Source organism: Scylla paramamosain, chromosome 19 (genome assembly GCF_035594125.1).
Source record: "Scylla paramamosain isolate STU-SP2022 chromosome 19, ASM3559412v1, whole genome shotgun sequence".
NCBI classification, from domain to species: domain Eukaryota; kingdom Metazoa; phylum Arthropoda; class Malacostraca; order Decapoda; family Portunidae; genus Scylla; species Scylla paramamosain.
Genome location: NC_087169.1, coordinates 10,908,642 through 10,926,022, shown reverse-complemented (window position 1 = coordinate 10,926,022; position 17,381 = coordinate 10,908,642). Strand labels below are relative to the sequence as shown.

The 17,381-nt window shown below is 38.8% G+C and overlaps 1 protein-coding gene across 3 annotated transcripts in view; it reads right to left on the bottom strand.

Moving 5' to 3' along the window:
• Positions 1–17,381, bottom strand: part of LOC135109626 (cytochrome P450 2L1-like) — a 126,793-nt gene that overhangs the window by 23,661 nt on the left and 85,751 nt on the right. For all 3 annotated transcript variants that reach the window (XM_064021060.1, XM_064021061.1, XM_064021062.1), the window contains one exon: positions 641–758. In XM_064021060.1, coding sequence (XP_063877130.1) covers positions 641–758 — 118 coding nt within the window. The remainder of the gene's footprint in view (positions 1–640; positions 759–17,381) is intronic.

The following is a 17,381-nucleotide window of genomic DNA, read 5'->3' as shown; positions in this document are numbered from 1 at the left end:
AGGGACTACAAAGAGGGGGGTGGCTCTCATCACTTAGTCATGCCTCTGCTGTCTCTTTGATCGGTTCAGTTTGATCGGTTCGGATTGCCACCTTTGAATTCAAGGTGATGCAGGTCCTCTTTGGGTGATACCTCCTAATAATGGCTCTTGATTGGTAGGTGTTGTGAGCCACTGTGGTCAAAGCAATCACTTTACTCATTTGCTTTTTTTTTTTTTTTTTCTAGTACAACTACTACTAATTTTTTTTTTTCTCCCATCTTCATTTCTCAACTGTACAAAATATATTTTTTTCTCTTAACCCCACTTTTTCCTTTATACAATCGCAAATTTCAGCCTCATTCCGTCTGAAAAAGTTCGAAAGGCCGGAACAAAACTTCGCAAACAAGTCATCTTGTTTTTGAGCTCTTACCGCTCAAAAAAAAAAAAAAAAAAACATTTAGATGAGTAGAAAGTTTTCAGCAGAGGCTGAACAATACAGAAATTGTCACTGTGTGTGTGTGTGTGTGTGTGTGTGTGTGTGTGTGTGTGTGTGTGTGTGTGTGTGTGTGTGTGTGTGTGTGTGTGTGTGTTTGTATATATCTTATAATTATTTTTTATACATGACAGAATCATGTTAAACAGGTTTTGTTTTAGACATTACCTTAGGGATGATGTAGCCCTCTAACTGGGTGTCCTGTGAAGCTACGTGGGGGATACCAAGTGGCGACAGGGAAACGATCCGATTGACTTCGCTGAGAACTGCCTCGAAGTATGGCAATCTGAAGGAGGACATTTTGTGGAGCCATAGAATGATCGTGGATGGGTGGGTGGAATGAATGAGAACCATTGTGGTTCTCATTCATTCTACCCATCCATTATACGATATTTTGTTGTTTGATTTTGTGTACTCTCTGTATCTTGCTATCTTTTTTTTTTGTCAATAATTTAATTATTTCAATAGGTATCTTTAATATGCACTTTTCAATATGAAAGCTAGTTGATAATGAGCCAAAAATGGGAGGGAATACAAGTGGAATAAAAGGTCATTAGGTAAGCCCCTTGATTTCCTTTAGGTGTCTCGCTTCTCAACTGATATCATATATTATCTCTCTCTCTCTCTCTCTCTCTCTCTCTCTCTCTCTCTCTCTCTCTCTCTCTCTCTCTCTCTCTCTCTCTCTCTCTCTCTCTATATATATATATATATATATTGCTACAACCATAGGTGGGCGTTATTGAGATAAAGTATCGATAACAGGTTATCTGTTATGCGATAATTATTTTTTTTTCCGCGCTATCGATTCATCGGTATCGCCGATACTTTTCGTTCAAATTAGCAATAACCGATAATTTTAATATTTGGAACGTGAGGATGTTGAAGTTTTAAGCTTTCAAAATCAAAAGTAGTTATTTTACTTAAAACAGTACTTTCCATTAGTGAAGAGACGGGATAAACATAGAATTTGAACTATTTTGCCAGATATCGATTATCGCTTATCGTGATAATTTTTCTTCGTTAACGCGGCCACCCATGGTTACGATTCAAGCTGAGCCCTTTTTGCAGCTATCACTACACTCAAGTCAGGTTTCCTTACACTAACTTCTTGTAGCCTAGTGCAAGCATAAAAGCAATGAATTCATGCACCTGCTGGTCGTCCATGGCTATCAAAAATCAAGAGGTCGCTACCTAGTTTAACCCACCAACCAGGAAAGGGGTAATACAATCGCCAACGAACTCACAAGCTGAGAAAGAATCGCAAACCACGTGCTAGAGGGGCACAGCCAGGACAAAAAACACAAAGTTATGAGGCTTATAGTATTTTGTGAGTTACCTCCCAACAGAGATGGGCCACCCATATCCACAGAAAATTACATCCTCTTGCTACAGACCGGTCTACTTGTGGTCTCCCAGAAGATGGGTAAGGTGGTTAAGTCAGGAGAGAACAAATATCCACAAACAGTAGAATATTACGAAATCCTCTGGTTCCAAAGCTCCCAACAGTGAGTTTTGAACACCAGTCGCATTTAACGGCACGAAACACTAATGAGACTAGTACACAGCAGCCAACAGGCCACGAGATGGTTAAAGCACCGCTCTCGAGATTGCCAAGATGCAGGACGCCAGCACACACAGATGGACTCTGAAAAGAGTCGGTAGGGCAACGTATTCCCTTGAGTTATCAGTAAACTTCGGCATGCTCCCATGGAAGTCCCTCTTACCTATAATGACAGGGGCTTACTGTCACCACACTTACCAATTACTCAGCTGTGACTACGGACAGCCCTCTAATATATAAATATATAATATAAATATAAATATATACACCAAGGACTTCCTGTGGATTCTAGATCTCTCTCGCGCGGCAACACGTGTTTCCCTATCAAAGATCCAGGACCAGTTGACGCCCGTGCAGTGTTGCCACGCCTCGGTAAATTGTGCTACCTACAACGAAGGTGGTTTTCACCTACATTTCACTGCACACAAAAACCGATATTACAGCTACAGAAGAAAAAAAATTACAAAATATACGTTACAGCATACTAAAGTCTGGAAGGTAACAAAAATATATATTTAGCTATAAATAACACTTTTGGGTAAATAAAATATGCAATAGTCTATAATAACAAAAAACAAAAGAAATGGTATACTTCCACAACACTGATTGTTGGCTTTCATATAGCTCACCGCCGTGTTGGGCCTAATCAGCGAGAACGTCATTTTTTTCTGAGTATTTTGCAAAGTATTTTCATCTTGCATTACAATAAAGTTTCATTAAAGATGGTGTCATTACTAGATTTGAAGGGAATCTCACATTCTTTTTTAATAATTTATTCCAATGTCTTTATGGGAAACTTACTTAGCAATTTCGTTATTTAGTTTAGATTTTTTTTTTTTTTTTTTCAGCTTCTACAGTACTGTGGGGAAAGTCTTTATATCAAGGGTAGAAGTTGCCATTTCCTCATAAGATGGTACATCTCCCATATGCTTTCAAAACTCTAGTAGTTTTATTCTTACATGCACTTTTTTTTTGGACTTCTTTATCAACTAAGATGATGTTTGTCGATGGTTTGCACGTGAACAGAAGGAAAGAAACGTGATAGCTTGCGAAAGAACACAGCTGCAGAACCTACATCCATTATTATTAATTACGCTAATTAGAATTGATGCTGGATGACGTGGAGTAATATAAGCGAGAAGACTCGGTGATTACTAGCGGTTCTTCCTTACCAGGTGAATCACTTCGTGAAAATCCTTCCCACCTAAAAGTGAACAATATAAAACAACTACATGTCAACGTAACCCACATAGGCATAAACGTCGCTCACCATGTAAGACCTAAAGCGCAAGGTACAAATAGACCAGTGATTGTTAAGCTACTAAACCGCCTTAAAAAGTCAACTTGTTCAGGTTTGTATTACCTAAAAACTACATCTTTAAATAAACGAAATTCTCACACCTAAGCGTCAAACCATATATAACAACATTCGTAAAATCAGATCAGAATACAAAAGCCTTTTCCAGCAATGTCATACATCTGATGGTAACATTATCGTAAAACTAAAAATAACTCAGCTAAAAAACGTGTTAACAACTGATCAATCATTACAAGCTTTTTTATGCAAGCACGATGTCGTTCGCCGCTTCACAACAGATCACTTCCGGGAGGGACTAATGAAAATTTCCTCTAGTATGGCACCCTAGTGATTATGGGAGTTATCATGCATCTGCAAACACGTTTAAAGTACGAGCAGTCCATGAAAACCGTTGATGGACCGTTAGTTGACATTTGCCAGTTATTAGCAAAACATTCTTAAAAGTATCGCCTCACTTCCCGCCAGTAATTTGAGCAGATGCGCCCTGACACAACTCACCTTATCTTCATGATGGGAGTCAAGAAAAAACATGACAAAGGATCAGATCAAAGTTATTGTGTCTTTACACAAGTCAGAAAGGCCAGTGAGAGAAATAGCCAGGTCTGTGGGTGTTACGAGATGTGTGCAGCAGTGGATGAGATGTGTGCAGCAGTGGATACGAAAGTTTCGTATGGAAGGCGGGGCGGCAACACAGAAAAAGAGGCCTGGGCTAGGTCGTAAAACATCATCACGCACAGTCAATGTTGTGAAGCGTCAAAGTGGATGCCTGTCCTCAGATTACCGCGAGGGAATTAAAAGAACAAAACACTCAGCTGCTCAGGGAAGTGTCTGTGAGGACAGTACGGCACTGCCTGCGCGACGACCTTGAGTTCCGCAGACGCCTCACTCTCAAGAAATCACTCACCAGCACTAGACAACAAGAGCTTAGGGTTGTGTTTGCCACTAAATATCTCCAGTGGGATATAGCAAAATGGCAGCAAGTGTTATGGAGCGACGAAGCTATCTGCACAGTGTCCTGCAACTGGCAAGCGTGTGTACTGGCGACTAGGGAGTGACCCACTTGACCCAAAATTTATATTTTAAGACTGAAAAGCACCCTGATTCATTGATGGTGTGGGCCTGCTTCAGTTATCATGGTGTGGGAGATTTAGTATTTTTACCAAGAAATGAAAACATAAATCAGAACAATTATTTGGAACTTTTGTGTGACTTTTTGCCCGTTTTTTTTTTTTTTTTTTTTTGGTGGGGGGTCCATCACGAAGAGGCGCATGCAGAGGAGGGATATCGAAGCTGCGGACGGCCATCAGGGAGGAATGGCACAATTTAAATCAAGTAACCCTCTATAACCTGGCTGAATCTCTTCTTTCACGGCTTCAAGAGTGTATGAGAAGGAAAGGAAAGCCCATCAATTACTAGTTTCGTCGTAAGTATTATAGTACTTTTATTTTCTCCATTCTAAGTGTTTTCTAGCACTTGTGGTCTCTCAGCGAACAATTCATTGGCGCATAGTGTACTCCTTTAATATCAATTTACACCACAGATTTCTTTGTCTTATGAATTACATTATTATGTTTAATATCTATGTTATTTCCAATTGTAATTTCCATATTTTCTCCTCACAAGTTTTATACAACATCAAACTATAATACTTATGTATTTATTTGGCACTAGTTACAATATGATCACAACATCATGTGAGTGATAGTTTAGTTTTGTTCCATGTCATGGAATATATTGCAACAGTACTGTACTTATATTTTTCTTATCTCATACATGGTGCAGCCTGCATTATTTTTTTCAGCTATTTTTTTAAAATTAAATTAAATTTAATTTAATTTAATTTTATGTTTTTACTTTTCGCACTGACATTTGCCTCCAAGCATTTAATGTCCGCACCTCTGCTTCCCTGTCTTCTCCCCCTCTAGTTTTACTCTCTGTTCATATTCCCCTCATTCCATACTCCTGTTGCTTGACTCTCATTATGAACCTCCCTGACAGCAATCTTTCTAACACACTTTTCAATAATGATGAAGACAATGATGATGTAGATGATATTGGTTTAGAAATACTTAATTCTATGTACAACAATTTAAACGCTGATAACATAATCACAACTTTATCTCATACAAGGTAGCAACCCTTTTAAGTTCCAAAGAATATCTTAATATTCACCCCCTAAACAAAAATCATGATAATTTTATTTCTCTATTTAAAACTCTGCTTAAATATTCTGATATTATATGTATTTCTGAAATTTGGCTTAAACCTATCAATGTTCATCTACACGAAATAGAATGCTTCAACTCTTCATATATTTAGGTTAGAGGAAACACTGGGTAAAGAAGTAGCAATATATGTAAACAACAATATCCCAAGTGTATTACTCAATGAATACCAGAAATGTAGTGAAGACATAGAACTATGCACTGTTAGGATTACTGTGGATAAAACACCTTACATCATCCCTACATCATCCTTATAGTAAACATACTAACGTTCATGAATTTAACACCCTCATGGATAATCTACTATCCCAGAGCCACTTTATTATTATTGGAAATTTCAACATAAATATCTTAGAACATGAATCACAATTACCCAATAATAATTTTCTTGTTACAATGCAGTCTTTCAACTATTTTTCCCATATATGAGTATCTAGACCAGCAAGATTTCCTGATAATAATTCAACAGATTCTCCTTCCCTTTTAGATAATATCTGAGCAAACTTTACCTCACTACTTCATCCGGCATACTCCACTTTTCCATAAGTGACCACCTTCCTGTATTTTTTAAACATCCCAATTATAGACACGGTCTGTGTCAAACACAAAGTTTCTTTCAGGCTAAAAAAAAAGAAAATAATAATAATAATTAAATAAATAAATAAATAAATAAATAAATAAATAAATAAATAAATAAAAACACGAAAATCGTGCAAAATTAAAAATTAAACTCACAGCAATAGACTGGAATGCCCTACTTATCAACGATGTTACAACCAGGTTCAGCTCCTCTCACAGCTTTCACTAAATTGGGTCAGCTTCCCTAGGCTACCATCTACATAGCTTAGTGCAGGGCTCAGAATCACCTATACCGGGTACTTCTGGCCTCTTGTAGGGATTCAACAAATGAGGTCACCACTTTGTCTTAACTTGAGCACAGGGAAAGAAATAACAAACTCCCCGACAGATACCGAAAACGCTTCACTTGCTAGGAAAGGATCGTAAACCATGTTCTATGGGGACACAGCTACGACAAGTGACAAACAGCTATAAGGATTATAATATTCTTTGAGCTACCACCCTTTCAAGACAACCACCCACGGTCACAGAATATTATCTTCTGCTGACCAGTAACATTTACAGCCTCCCAAAAGATGGGTCATTACCATCCTGGCACGATATGGCCTGGGGAAGGAGTAGACTTTACTGTGCACCAGATAAACTATGATCCTTTGGGTTCAAAGCTCTCAACAGAACTCTGAAACCCAGAAACATTTGACAGTACAAACGTCGACAAACTCAAACACAAGATAACAGACAGGAATGAGCAAAGGGACTGTCACCACAAGGTAACTGGCACTCCACACTCAGTCATACCCCTGTGACTGGTGTGTTACCTTCTTAAATCGACTGGGGTGAGGCTGCCGCTAACTCTTATAGAATACTAAGTAATAAGCACCCTCTCCTATACATAAATATACCTCAACTCCTTGCCAGTACTCGGTCCCCGCGAAACTATGTCTTCCTTTCGTACCAATAGAAACCGGACTGACAAAGAAGCCTCTGTCACAACCCCGCGCTCCCTAGCGTGGGTAAGACGCCTGACAAAAGGACAAAATGGGGGGAAGAGGAAAAGGGAAGTGGAGTTGACGCATCACCTCCTACCTTACTTCCTGCATACTAACTTTGCCCAACAAAGACTGGTATCTTTAGAAAAATTACTGTGAGCGAACTACGAAATCTGGGTGGGGTTCTGATTACTCTGTAGGCAAGACAAACTTTCCAACAATATGACATGGGTGAGTCAGCGGGAGGGAACAAAAGGAAGTAAGTAAATTTAAAAGGGGAAGGGAAGTAATCATGTGCTCTGAGTTCTTAAAGTAAATGTGTGGGAGACGGACATGTACTTATCGCGCCTCAGGCATCTGCTTCACTCGTGTGTGTGTGTGTGTGTGTGTGTGTGTGTGTGTGTGTGTGTGTGTGTCTCTCTTCTTCCTTTTTCGCTCTGCACTATTTGCGCAGCTCATCACAATGAAGATACATATACAGTGTACATATATAATGCAACCTAGATTTAGTCAAAATATATATCATCTTTTATTCCTGTTTTCCTAAAATATCTTAATTTGTTTTAACTAAGCGACTTCATAAACCTTGGATAACAAAAAAAATAATAAGATCAATACAGCAAAAATTCGCCATCTGTCGATCATACAAATTAGGTATTATAAATCACGATGTATTTAAAAGATACAGAAACCAGTTGGCTAACCTCATCAGATAAACCAAAACTAGTTACTACGTTACTAAGTTACTAAGTATTTCTCAGAAATAGCTCCCAATGAACTAATAGCCAATACCTAATGAACTGCCAGCCGCTCACACATCTCACAGTTCTTATCTAAGAGGCAACTACTCTAATTCTATGTTAGCAACATTAATTTCCCATAATGATATCACTAAAGTCCAAATTAATGAGATACCTCCAGAAGTTTTATAGGAAAATAAAGTGAATGCCAAGTATAACTTTAATACTACTTCCGGCCTTCTACTTTTAACACTCTTAAAAATTAATCCTAGTTCCCTATTTGCCCTGTTTCTGGCTTCTATGCATTGGTTCCCTATACGGAGTTCAGAGTTAACTATAACTCCTAAATTTTTCTCGTATCCTGTACCTACCAGAGTTTGGTTGTTTAATGTGTACCTATTGTGTGGGTTTCCTCTATCTACGCTAAGCACTCAGTTCTCTCAGGCAGCAGACTGTGACTCATGTCCGGATGAAAAGGGGAAGGTACTTGGGAGGGAGGGGGAAAGAGAGGCGTTCAGCTCACATCACTGGACTTCCTACACATTATAATTATAACTTATTTGAAATAAAACGTTCTTTTATATAAATAATTGTTTGCGTTTCAGAAGGCCTGGATAAAATCTGACTTGGATATCAGGGAGGGCAACTCTTTTATTATATTACGTATTTATCTAAACTCTGGGGGACAAAGGGAAATTAGCAAAATGAATATTGGAAGAAGACTACGTGAGAGAGCACTGAATTTAATGTAACTTATGAGCACAGCACATTCATTGTTTGTCCGGCATCTCTCTCTCTCTCTCTCTCTCTCTCTCTCTCTCTCTCTCTCTCTCTCTCTCTCTCTCTCTCTCTCTCTCTCTCTCTTCCTACTTCGCACTATCTTCTCATCTTCTAGATCATTCTCGCTAAGGGGCTACTTATAACTATATATATATATATATATATATATATATATATATATATATATATATATATATATATATATATATATATATATATATATATATATATATATATATATATATATATATATATATATATATATATATATATATATATATATATATATATATATATATAATTATTATTATTACGGTTCTTGTACCTGCCTCGCCATCCACTAATCTCTCTCCCTTTTTTTTTTTTAGGAAGAACATTGTTTTTTTTTTTTTTTGGTAGGAAGAATACTGAATAGGGACAACAAAAATCGAATAAATAAAAAAGCCCACTGAGATGCCAATCACATGAAAGGGTCCAAAGCAGCAGTCAAAAATTGAAGGATAAGTGTCTTCAAACCTCCGTCTTAAAGTAATTCAAGTCATAGGAAGATGAAAATACACAAGCAGGTAGGGAGTTCCAAAGTTTACCATAAAAAGGGATAAATGGTTGAGAATATTGGTTACCTCTTGCATTGGAGAAGTGGACAGAATAGGGGTGAGAGAAAGAAGAAAGTTTTGTGCAGTGAGGCAGCGGGAGGAGGGGAGGCATGCAGTTAGCAAGATGAGAAAAGCAGTTACCATGAAAATAGTGGTAGAAGATAGCTAGAGATGGAACGTTGCGGAGATGAGAGAGAGGCTGAAGACACTCAGTTAGAGGACAGGAGTCGATGTGACGAAAAGCTTTTCATTCCACCCTGTCTAGAAGAACGATAGGAGTGGAACCCCTCCAGACATGTAAGGCATACTCCGTACATGGACGGATAAGGCCCTTGTACAGAGTTAGCAGCTGTTGGGTTGAGAAAAACTGGCAGAGACGTCTCAGAACACCTAACTTCATAGAAGCTGTTTTAACTAGAGGTAAGATGTGAAGTTTCCAGTTCAGATTATAAATAAAGGACAGACCGAGGATGTTCAGTGTAGAAGAGGGGGACACTTGAGTGTCATTGAAGAAGAAGGGATAGTTGTCTGAAAGGTCGTGTCGAGTTGATAGATGGAGGAATTGAGTTTTTGAGGCATTAAACCATACTAACTTTGCTCTGCCCAATCAGAAATTTTAGAAAGATCAGAAGTCAGGCGTTCTGTTGCTTCCCTGCGTGAAATGTTTATCTCCTGAAGGGTTGGACGTCTATGAAAAGACGTGGAAAAGTGCACGGTGGTATCATCAGCGTAGGAGTGGATAGGACAGGAAGTTTGGTTTAGAAGGTCATTAATGAATAATAAGAAGAGAGTGGGTGACAAGACAGAACCCTGAGGAACACCACTATTAATAGATTTAGGAGAAGAACAGTGACCGTCTACCACAGCAGAAATAGAACGGTCAGAAAGGAAACTTGAGATGAAGTTACAGAGAGAAAGAGAGAAGCCATATTTTGGAAGACATAGCTTTGTGCCAGACTCTATCAAAAGCTTTTGAAATGTCCCAAGCAACAGCAAAAGTTTCACCAAAAATCTCTAAAAGAGGATGACCAAGACTCAGAAAGGAAAGCCAAATCACCAGTAGAGGGGTCTTGACGGAACCCATACTAGCGGTCAGATAGAAGGTTGTGAAGTGATAGATGTTTAAGAATCTTACTGTTGAGGATAGATTAAAAAAAAAACTTTAGATAGACAGGAAATTAAAGCAATAGGATGGTAGTTTGAGGGATTAAAACGGTCACCCTTTTAGGAACAGGCTAAATGTAAGCAAGCTTCCAGTAAAAAGGAAAGGTAGATGTTGACAGACAGAGCTGAAAGAGTTTGTCTTGGCAAGATGCAAGCACGGAGGCACATTTTCGGAGAACAATAGGAGGGACACCATCAGGTCCATAAGCTTTCCGAGGGTTTAGGCCAGTGAGGGCATGGAAAACATCATTACGAAGAATTTTAATAGGTAGCATGAAGTAGTCAGAAGGTGGAGGAGAGGCAGGAACAAGCCCAGAATCGTCTAAAGGGTTTTTTTTTTTTTTAGCAAAGGTTTGAGCGAAGAGTTCAGCTTTAGAAATAGATGTGATGGCAGTGGCATCTGGTTGAAATAAAAGAGGGAAAGAAGGAGAAGCAAAGTCATTGGAAATATTTTTAGCTAGATGCCAGAAGTCACAAGGAGAGTTAGATCTTGAAAGATTTTGACAATTTCTGTTAATGAAGGAGTTTTTGGCTAGTTGGAGAACAGACTTGGCATGCTTCCGGGCAGAAATATAAAGTACATGTGATTCTGGTGATGGAAGTCTTAAGTACCTTTTGTGGGCCACCTCTCTGTCATGTATAGCACGAGAACAAGCTGTGTTGAACCAAGGTTTGGAAGGTTTATGTCGAAAAAAGAGTGAGGAATGTACGCCTCCATGCCAGACAGTATCATCTCTGTTATGTGCTCGGCACACAAAGACAGGGAAGAAATAATCATTCCAAGGAAAATCAGCAAAATACCTCCTCAGGTCCCCCCAAAAAAAACAGAGGCACCTTCGCTTAGGGTGATCCTGAAGAGGGATTGGAGCGATAGGGCAAGATACAGATATGAGATTGTGGTCGGAGGAGCCCAAAGGAGAAGAGAGGGTGACAGCATAAGCAGAAGGATTAGAGGTCAGGAAAAGATCAAGAATGTTGGGCGTATCTCCAAGACGGTCAGGAATACGAGTAGGGTGCTGCACCAATTGCTCTAGGTCATGGAGAATAGCAAAGTTAGAGGCTAGTTCACCAGGATGGTCTGTGAAGGGAGAGGAAAGCCAAAGCTGGTGGTGAACATTGAAGTCTCCAAGAATGAAGATCTCTTCAAAAAGGAAAGAGAGTCAGAATGTGCTCCACTTTGGAAGTTAAGTAGTCAAAGAATTTCTTATAGTCAGAGGAGATAGATGAGAGGTATGCAGCACAGATAAACTTAGTTTGAGAGTGACTCTGTAGTCGTAGCCATATGGTGGAAAACTCGGAAGATTCGAATACTGTTTCGACCAAACCGTGGCGGTCTTTAGAAACACGTCTCGACTCGCGTCTCGATCGAGGTAACCCAGCAAACAACTGACTTTCACCTCCACACCTCATCAGTCTCACTCGCTTCTTGCAGGTGAAATCATCCTCCCTCTTGCTACCTCGATTCGGCAACCTCATTGTGAGTTAGAAGAAGACGTGACGAACACAAACACGAACAAGCACACGTACACTCACACTCTTCATTATGTATACGCCTGAGCTACTTGCATTGTATTTTGGGTATATATTTGTTTTGGTACATGTTACATTATCTTTGTTGCTTATTAACTTGTATATGTTACCATAACTTATTGCTCATTAACTTGTGCATGTTTCGTCAACTTTGTTTTCTCTTATTGCTCATTAGCTTGTATACATTATGTTAACTCTACACACTTGAACCTGAGCGGGATCAATGTGTCCTAGATAAGTTGCACGCGCTATGCCCGCTTCAGGTAGTGTATATTTAGTTTAATAATGATTCTGAGTTTTATTTCATACTCATTTGGCTACCTTATACTACAAGAAAGGGTACAACACACTCCTAGTCAACCAACTTCTTCCCGTGCTTATAACTATATATATATATATATATATATATATATATATATATATATATATATATATATATATATATATATATATATATATATATATATATATATATATATATATATATATATATATAAACACACACACACACACACACACACACACACACGGGTCAGGTCAGGACACGACGAAGCCTAACGGTGTCAGGCCATTATTCACTAACCAAAGTAAAAGCACAATGGCAACGCCGCGGGGAGGTAAATCCTGGGCTTATAATCCTACCCAAATCTTGGTTTTAGAGTGGTGGGACTACACCAGCATCTCGGAGGAATCTCACACGGATCACACCTCACCTCAGCTCACCAGGTGCGTCTGCCCCGTGGGGAAACACATGCACAAATACATCTCGAGGCCCATATTAAACTCTCCATCTCCGTTTCACGCTCTCTGATGTTCGCCGCTGTTAACCCCCACCTGGACCTGCTTATGGATCTGCAGCATATAAACAGAGACTGACCTCCCCAGTGGAGGCAGAGAGCAGTAGAGAGAGCATCAAAGGCAGTTCAGGGCCAGACTCTGAAGCGCGCAGACTTTGTATCATCTCATCTATACATTAAATAAACGTCCAAGATTATAAGATGTAACTCCTTCAACCCATATCCCTGTCTTGTACGAGGCAGGATGGGAGAAGTACGTACCATTCCCGGTACATGTATGTAGCAGCGGTACCACGAGGATACATGTGGAGTCACCGGCGGGACAGTATATTATGTGTAGCAGGGTACACATATACTGTCCCGTGTGCTGTACCTTCGCGGTACAACACTCAACAACTCTAGGTTTGCTCTAACCTAATCAGATATCTTAAAAGCATCAGAAATCGGGCGTTCTTTGGCTTCTTTGGTTGAATGGTTTCATATCTGAAGGGCTCGACGTCTATTACATTGAAAAATGGAGAGTGGTATTATCTTCTTAGAAGTGGGTAGTATAATAAATCTGGTTAAAAAACTTTATTGATGATTAAGAATACTGGACAGCAAGATAGAAATCCTGAGGAACATCACTTTTAATAGACTCAAGAAAGGAGTAGTGATAATATACCACAGTAACAACAGAATGGTCAGAAAGGAAACTTAAGATGAAGTTACAAAAAAGAAAGAAAGAAGCCGCAGGAAGGAAGTTTTCAAATTAAAACCTTATAACAGATGGTAGCAGATGTTTTTTTTTTTTTATATGTTTTAAGGCAGCAACAATAGTTTCACCAAAATTCCTAGATGGTGATGACGAAGACTAAAGGAAAGCCAGAAGATTACTAATAGAGCAGCCACGACGGCAGAATGAAGGCAGATCTCCGCTAGGAAGGAAAGGTAGATTTTTACAAACATAGGTAATTGGAAGTTTGACAAGGTAAGGTGTAAGCACGGAAGCACATTTTCGGATTTTCGGGCACATCACGGGTTAACACTTGTTACTGGTATGGAAATCTTCATTATGAAAAATATTAAGAGGAAGCATGAAAGTCAGATGGTAGAGGAGAAGGAATAACAAGCCCTGAATCATCCGTGGTAGTTTTTACTAAAGGTCTGGGCAAAGATTTCAGCTTTAGAGATAGATGAGATAGCAATGGTGACATCAGGAGGAAATAAAGGAGGGAAAGATGAAGAAAAAAAAGGTCGTTGGAGATATTTTGTCGAGATGCCAGAAGTAAGGCAGGGAGTTAGATATGAAAAAAAAGAAAAAAAACATATGTTCTATTGATGAAAGAATTTGTGACGAGTTGGACAACAACGGTGGCATGACTTCGGGTAAATGTAAAGGAAATGTAAAGTACTTCCAGGTGATGGAAAATTCACTCTATCATGTACTCAGATAGCAAGAGAGCCAGCTGAGTTATACAAAGGTTTGGAAGGTTTAGGGCAAGAGAAAGGATGAAAAATGTATGCCTCCATGCCAGACATTATTACTTTTGTTATGCACTCAGCATACAGAGACGGACCTCTGACAAAGAAGCTCTAGTCATTCCACGGGAAATCAGAATAATACCTTCTCAGGTTGGCTCAGTTAGCAGAGTACAAACTTTAAAGGCACCTCCACTCACGGTGATCCTGAAGAGGAATTGGAGCGATAAGACAAAATACAGATATGAGGCTGTGATCAGAGGACCTCATAGGAGAAGACAGAGTGACAGAATAAGCAGTATTAGAAGCAGTGACATTCCTTTCCTTTGAGAAGATGCACGGGTCTATGAGACTGAGTCGTAAGTATTCATGTATTCATAAAAATATCATTTGTTTTTTCTTCTCTGTCTTCCATTGTTAGATTAGCTTAGTTAATATAACAACTCTTTCTTGAGTTTGGTGTTATTCATTAAAAGGGTAAAACAAATAAGTACATTTAGGTTTAAGTGTATAAGTGTAGAAATGCAATATATATATATATATATATATATATATATATATATATATATATATATATATATATATATATATATATATATATATATATATATATATATATATATATATATATATATATATCTGTGTGTGTGTGTGTGTGAAGAACACATTCAAACACACCTGGATTTATGCCTTTAATGGCATTCGTGATACTATATATATATATATATATATATATATATATATATATATATATATATATATATATATATATATATATATATATATATATATATATATATATATATACATACTGAGTCTTAATCATCCTCTTTTAGAGATTTTGGTGAAAATGTTATTGTTGCTTTGGATATATTAAAAGCTTTTGATAGAGTCCAGCACAAAGCTTAGATTTCCAAACCTACCACAGCAGCAATAGAACGGTCAGAAAGGAAACTTAAGATGAAGTTACAGAGAGGATAGAAGCCGTAGGAGGGTAGCTTGGAAATCAAACTTTGTGTCAGACTCTATCAAAAGCTTTTGATATGTACAAGGCAACAGCAAAAGTTTCACCAAAATTTGTAGAAGAGGATGACCAAGACTCAGTAAGGAAAACCAGAAGATCACAAGTAGAGCGGCCTTGACGGAACCCATACTGGCGATCAGATAAGAAGGTTGTGAAGTGGTAGATGTTTAAGAAGCTTCCTGTTGAGGATAGATTAAAAAAATTTAGATAGGCAGGTAATTAAAGTAATAGGACGGTAGTTTGAGGTATTAGAACGGTCACCCTTTAAGGAATAGGTTGAATGTAGTCAAACTTCCAGCAAGAAGGAAAGGTAGATGTTGACAGACAGAGCTGAAAGAGTTTGACTAGGCAAGGTGCAAGCACGGAGGCACAGTTTCGGGGAACAATAGGAGGGACACCATCAGGTCCATAAGGCTTCCAAGTGTTTAGGCCAGCGAGGGCATGGAAAACATCATTGCGAAGAATTTTAATAGGTGGCATGAAGTAGTCAGAGGGTGGAGGAGAGGGAGGAACAAGCCCAGAATCGTCCAAGATAGAGTTTTTAGCAAAGGTTTGAGCGAAGGGTTCAGGTTTAAAGATGGATGTGATAGCAGTGGTGCCATCTGGTTGAAATAAAAGAGGGAAAGAAGAAGAAAAGTTATTGAAGATATTTTTGGCTGGATACCAGATGTCACGAGGGGAGTTAGATCTTGAAAGATTTCTACACTTTCTGTTAATGAAGGAGTTTTTGGCTTGTTGGAGAACAGACTTGGCATGGTTCCCGGCAGAAATATAAAGTGAATGAGATTCTGGTGATGAGCAGCTAAAGTACCTTTTGTGGGGCACCTCTCTATTATGTATAGCACGAGAACAGACTGTGTTAAACAATGATTTGGAAGGTTTAGGTCGAGAAAAAGAGTAAGAAATGTACACCTCCATGCCACACATTATCACTTCTCTTATGCGCTCAGCACACAAATTCGGGTCTCTGATACGGAAGCAGTAGTCATTCCAAGGAAAATCAGCAGAATACCTCCTTAGGTCCCCCCAACTAGCAGAGGCAAAGCGCCAGAGGCACCTTCGCTTAGGGGTACCCGGAGGAAGGATTGGAGCGATAGGACAAGATACAGATATGAAACTGTGGTTGGAGGAGCCCAACAGAGAAGAGAGGGTGACATCATAAGCAGAAGGATTAGAGGTCATGAAAAGATCAAGAATGTTGGGCGTATCTCCAAGACGTTCAGGAATACGATTAGGGTGTTGCACCAATTGCTCTAGATTATGGAGGATAGCAAAGCTGAAGGCTTGTTCACCAGGATGGTCAGTGAAGGGAGAGGAAAGTCAAAGCTGGTGGTGAACATTGTGTCCAAGAATAGAGATCTCTGCAATAGGGAAGAGAGTCCGAATGTGCTCCAGTTTGGAAGTTAAGTAGTCAAAGAATTTCTTATAGTTAGAGGAGTTAAGTGAGAGATATACAGCACAGATAAATTTAGTTTGAGAGTGACTCTGTAGTCGTAGCCAGATGGTGAAAAACTCGGAAGATTCAAGAGCGTGGACACGAGAGCAGGTTAAACCGTTGCGCATATAAACGCAACATCCAGCTTTGGATCGAAAATGAGGATAAACACAGTAGGAAGGAACAGAAAAGGGGCCCTGATCCAGTGCTTTAGACGTGACTGGGAATAATTATCGTTTTGGCAGGTGCCTACTGCCTGCTCATATATATATATATATATATATATATATATATATATATATATATATATATATATATATATATATATATATATATATATATATATATCCACAGGGTGTCCTATATGTTTCCATACATTGGAAAAATTATAAGATATTATAGAATTATAGATAAAACATTTTTATTTACATAATATGTTTTACATGACTGTCTTCGTGTTGAAAACACATTTCAACAACTATCATGTATAACACGAGAACAGGCTGCGTTAAACCAAGGTATGGCAGGTTTAAGTCGTGAAAAAGAGTGAGAAATGTACACGTCCATGCCAGATACTATCATCTCCGTCTGACATGGAAGTGGTAGTCATTCCAAGGAAAATCAGCAAGAATACCTCCTCAGATCCCCTTTAACTAGCAGAGGCAAAACGTCAGAGGCACCTCTGCTTAGGGGGATCCTAAGGAGTAATT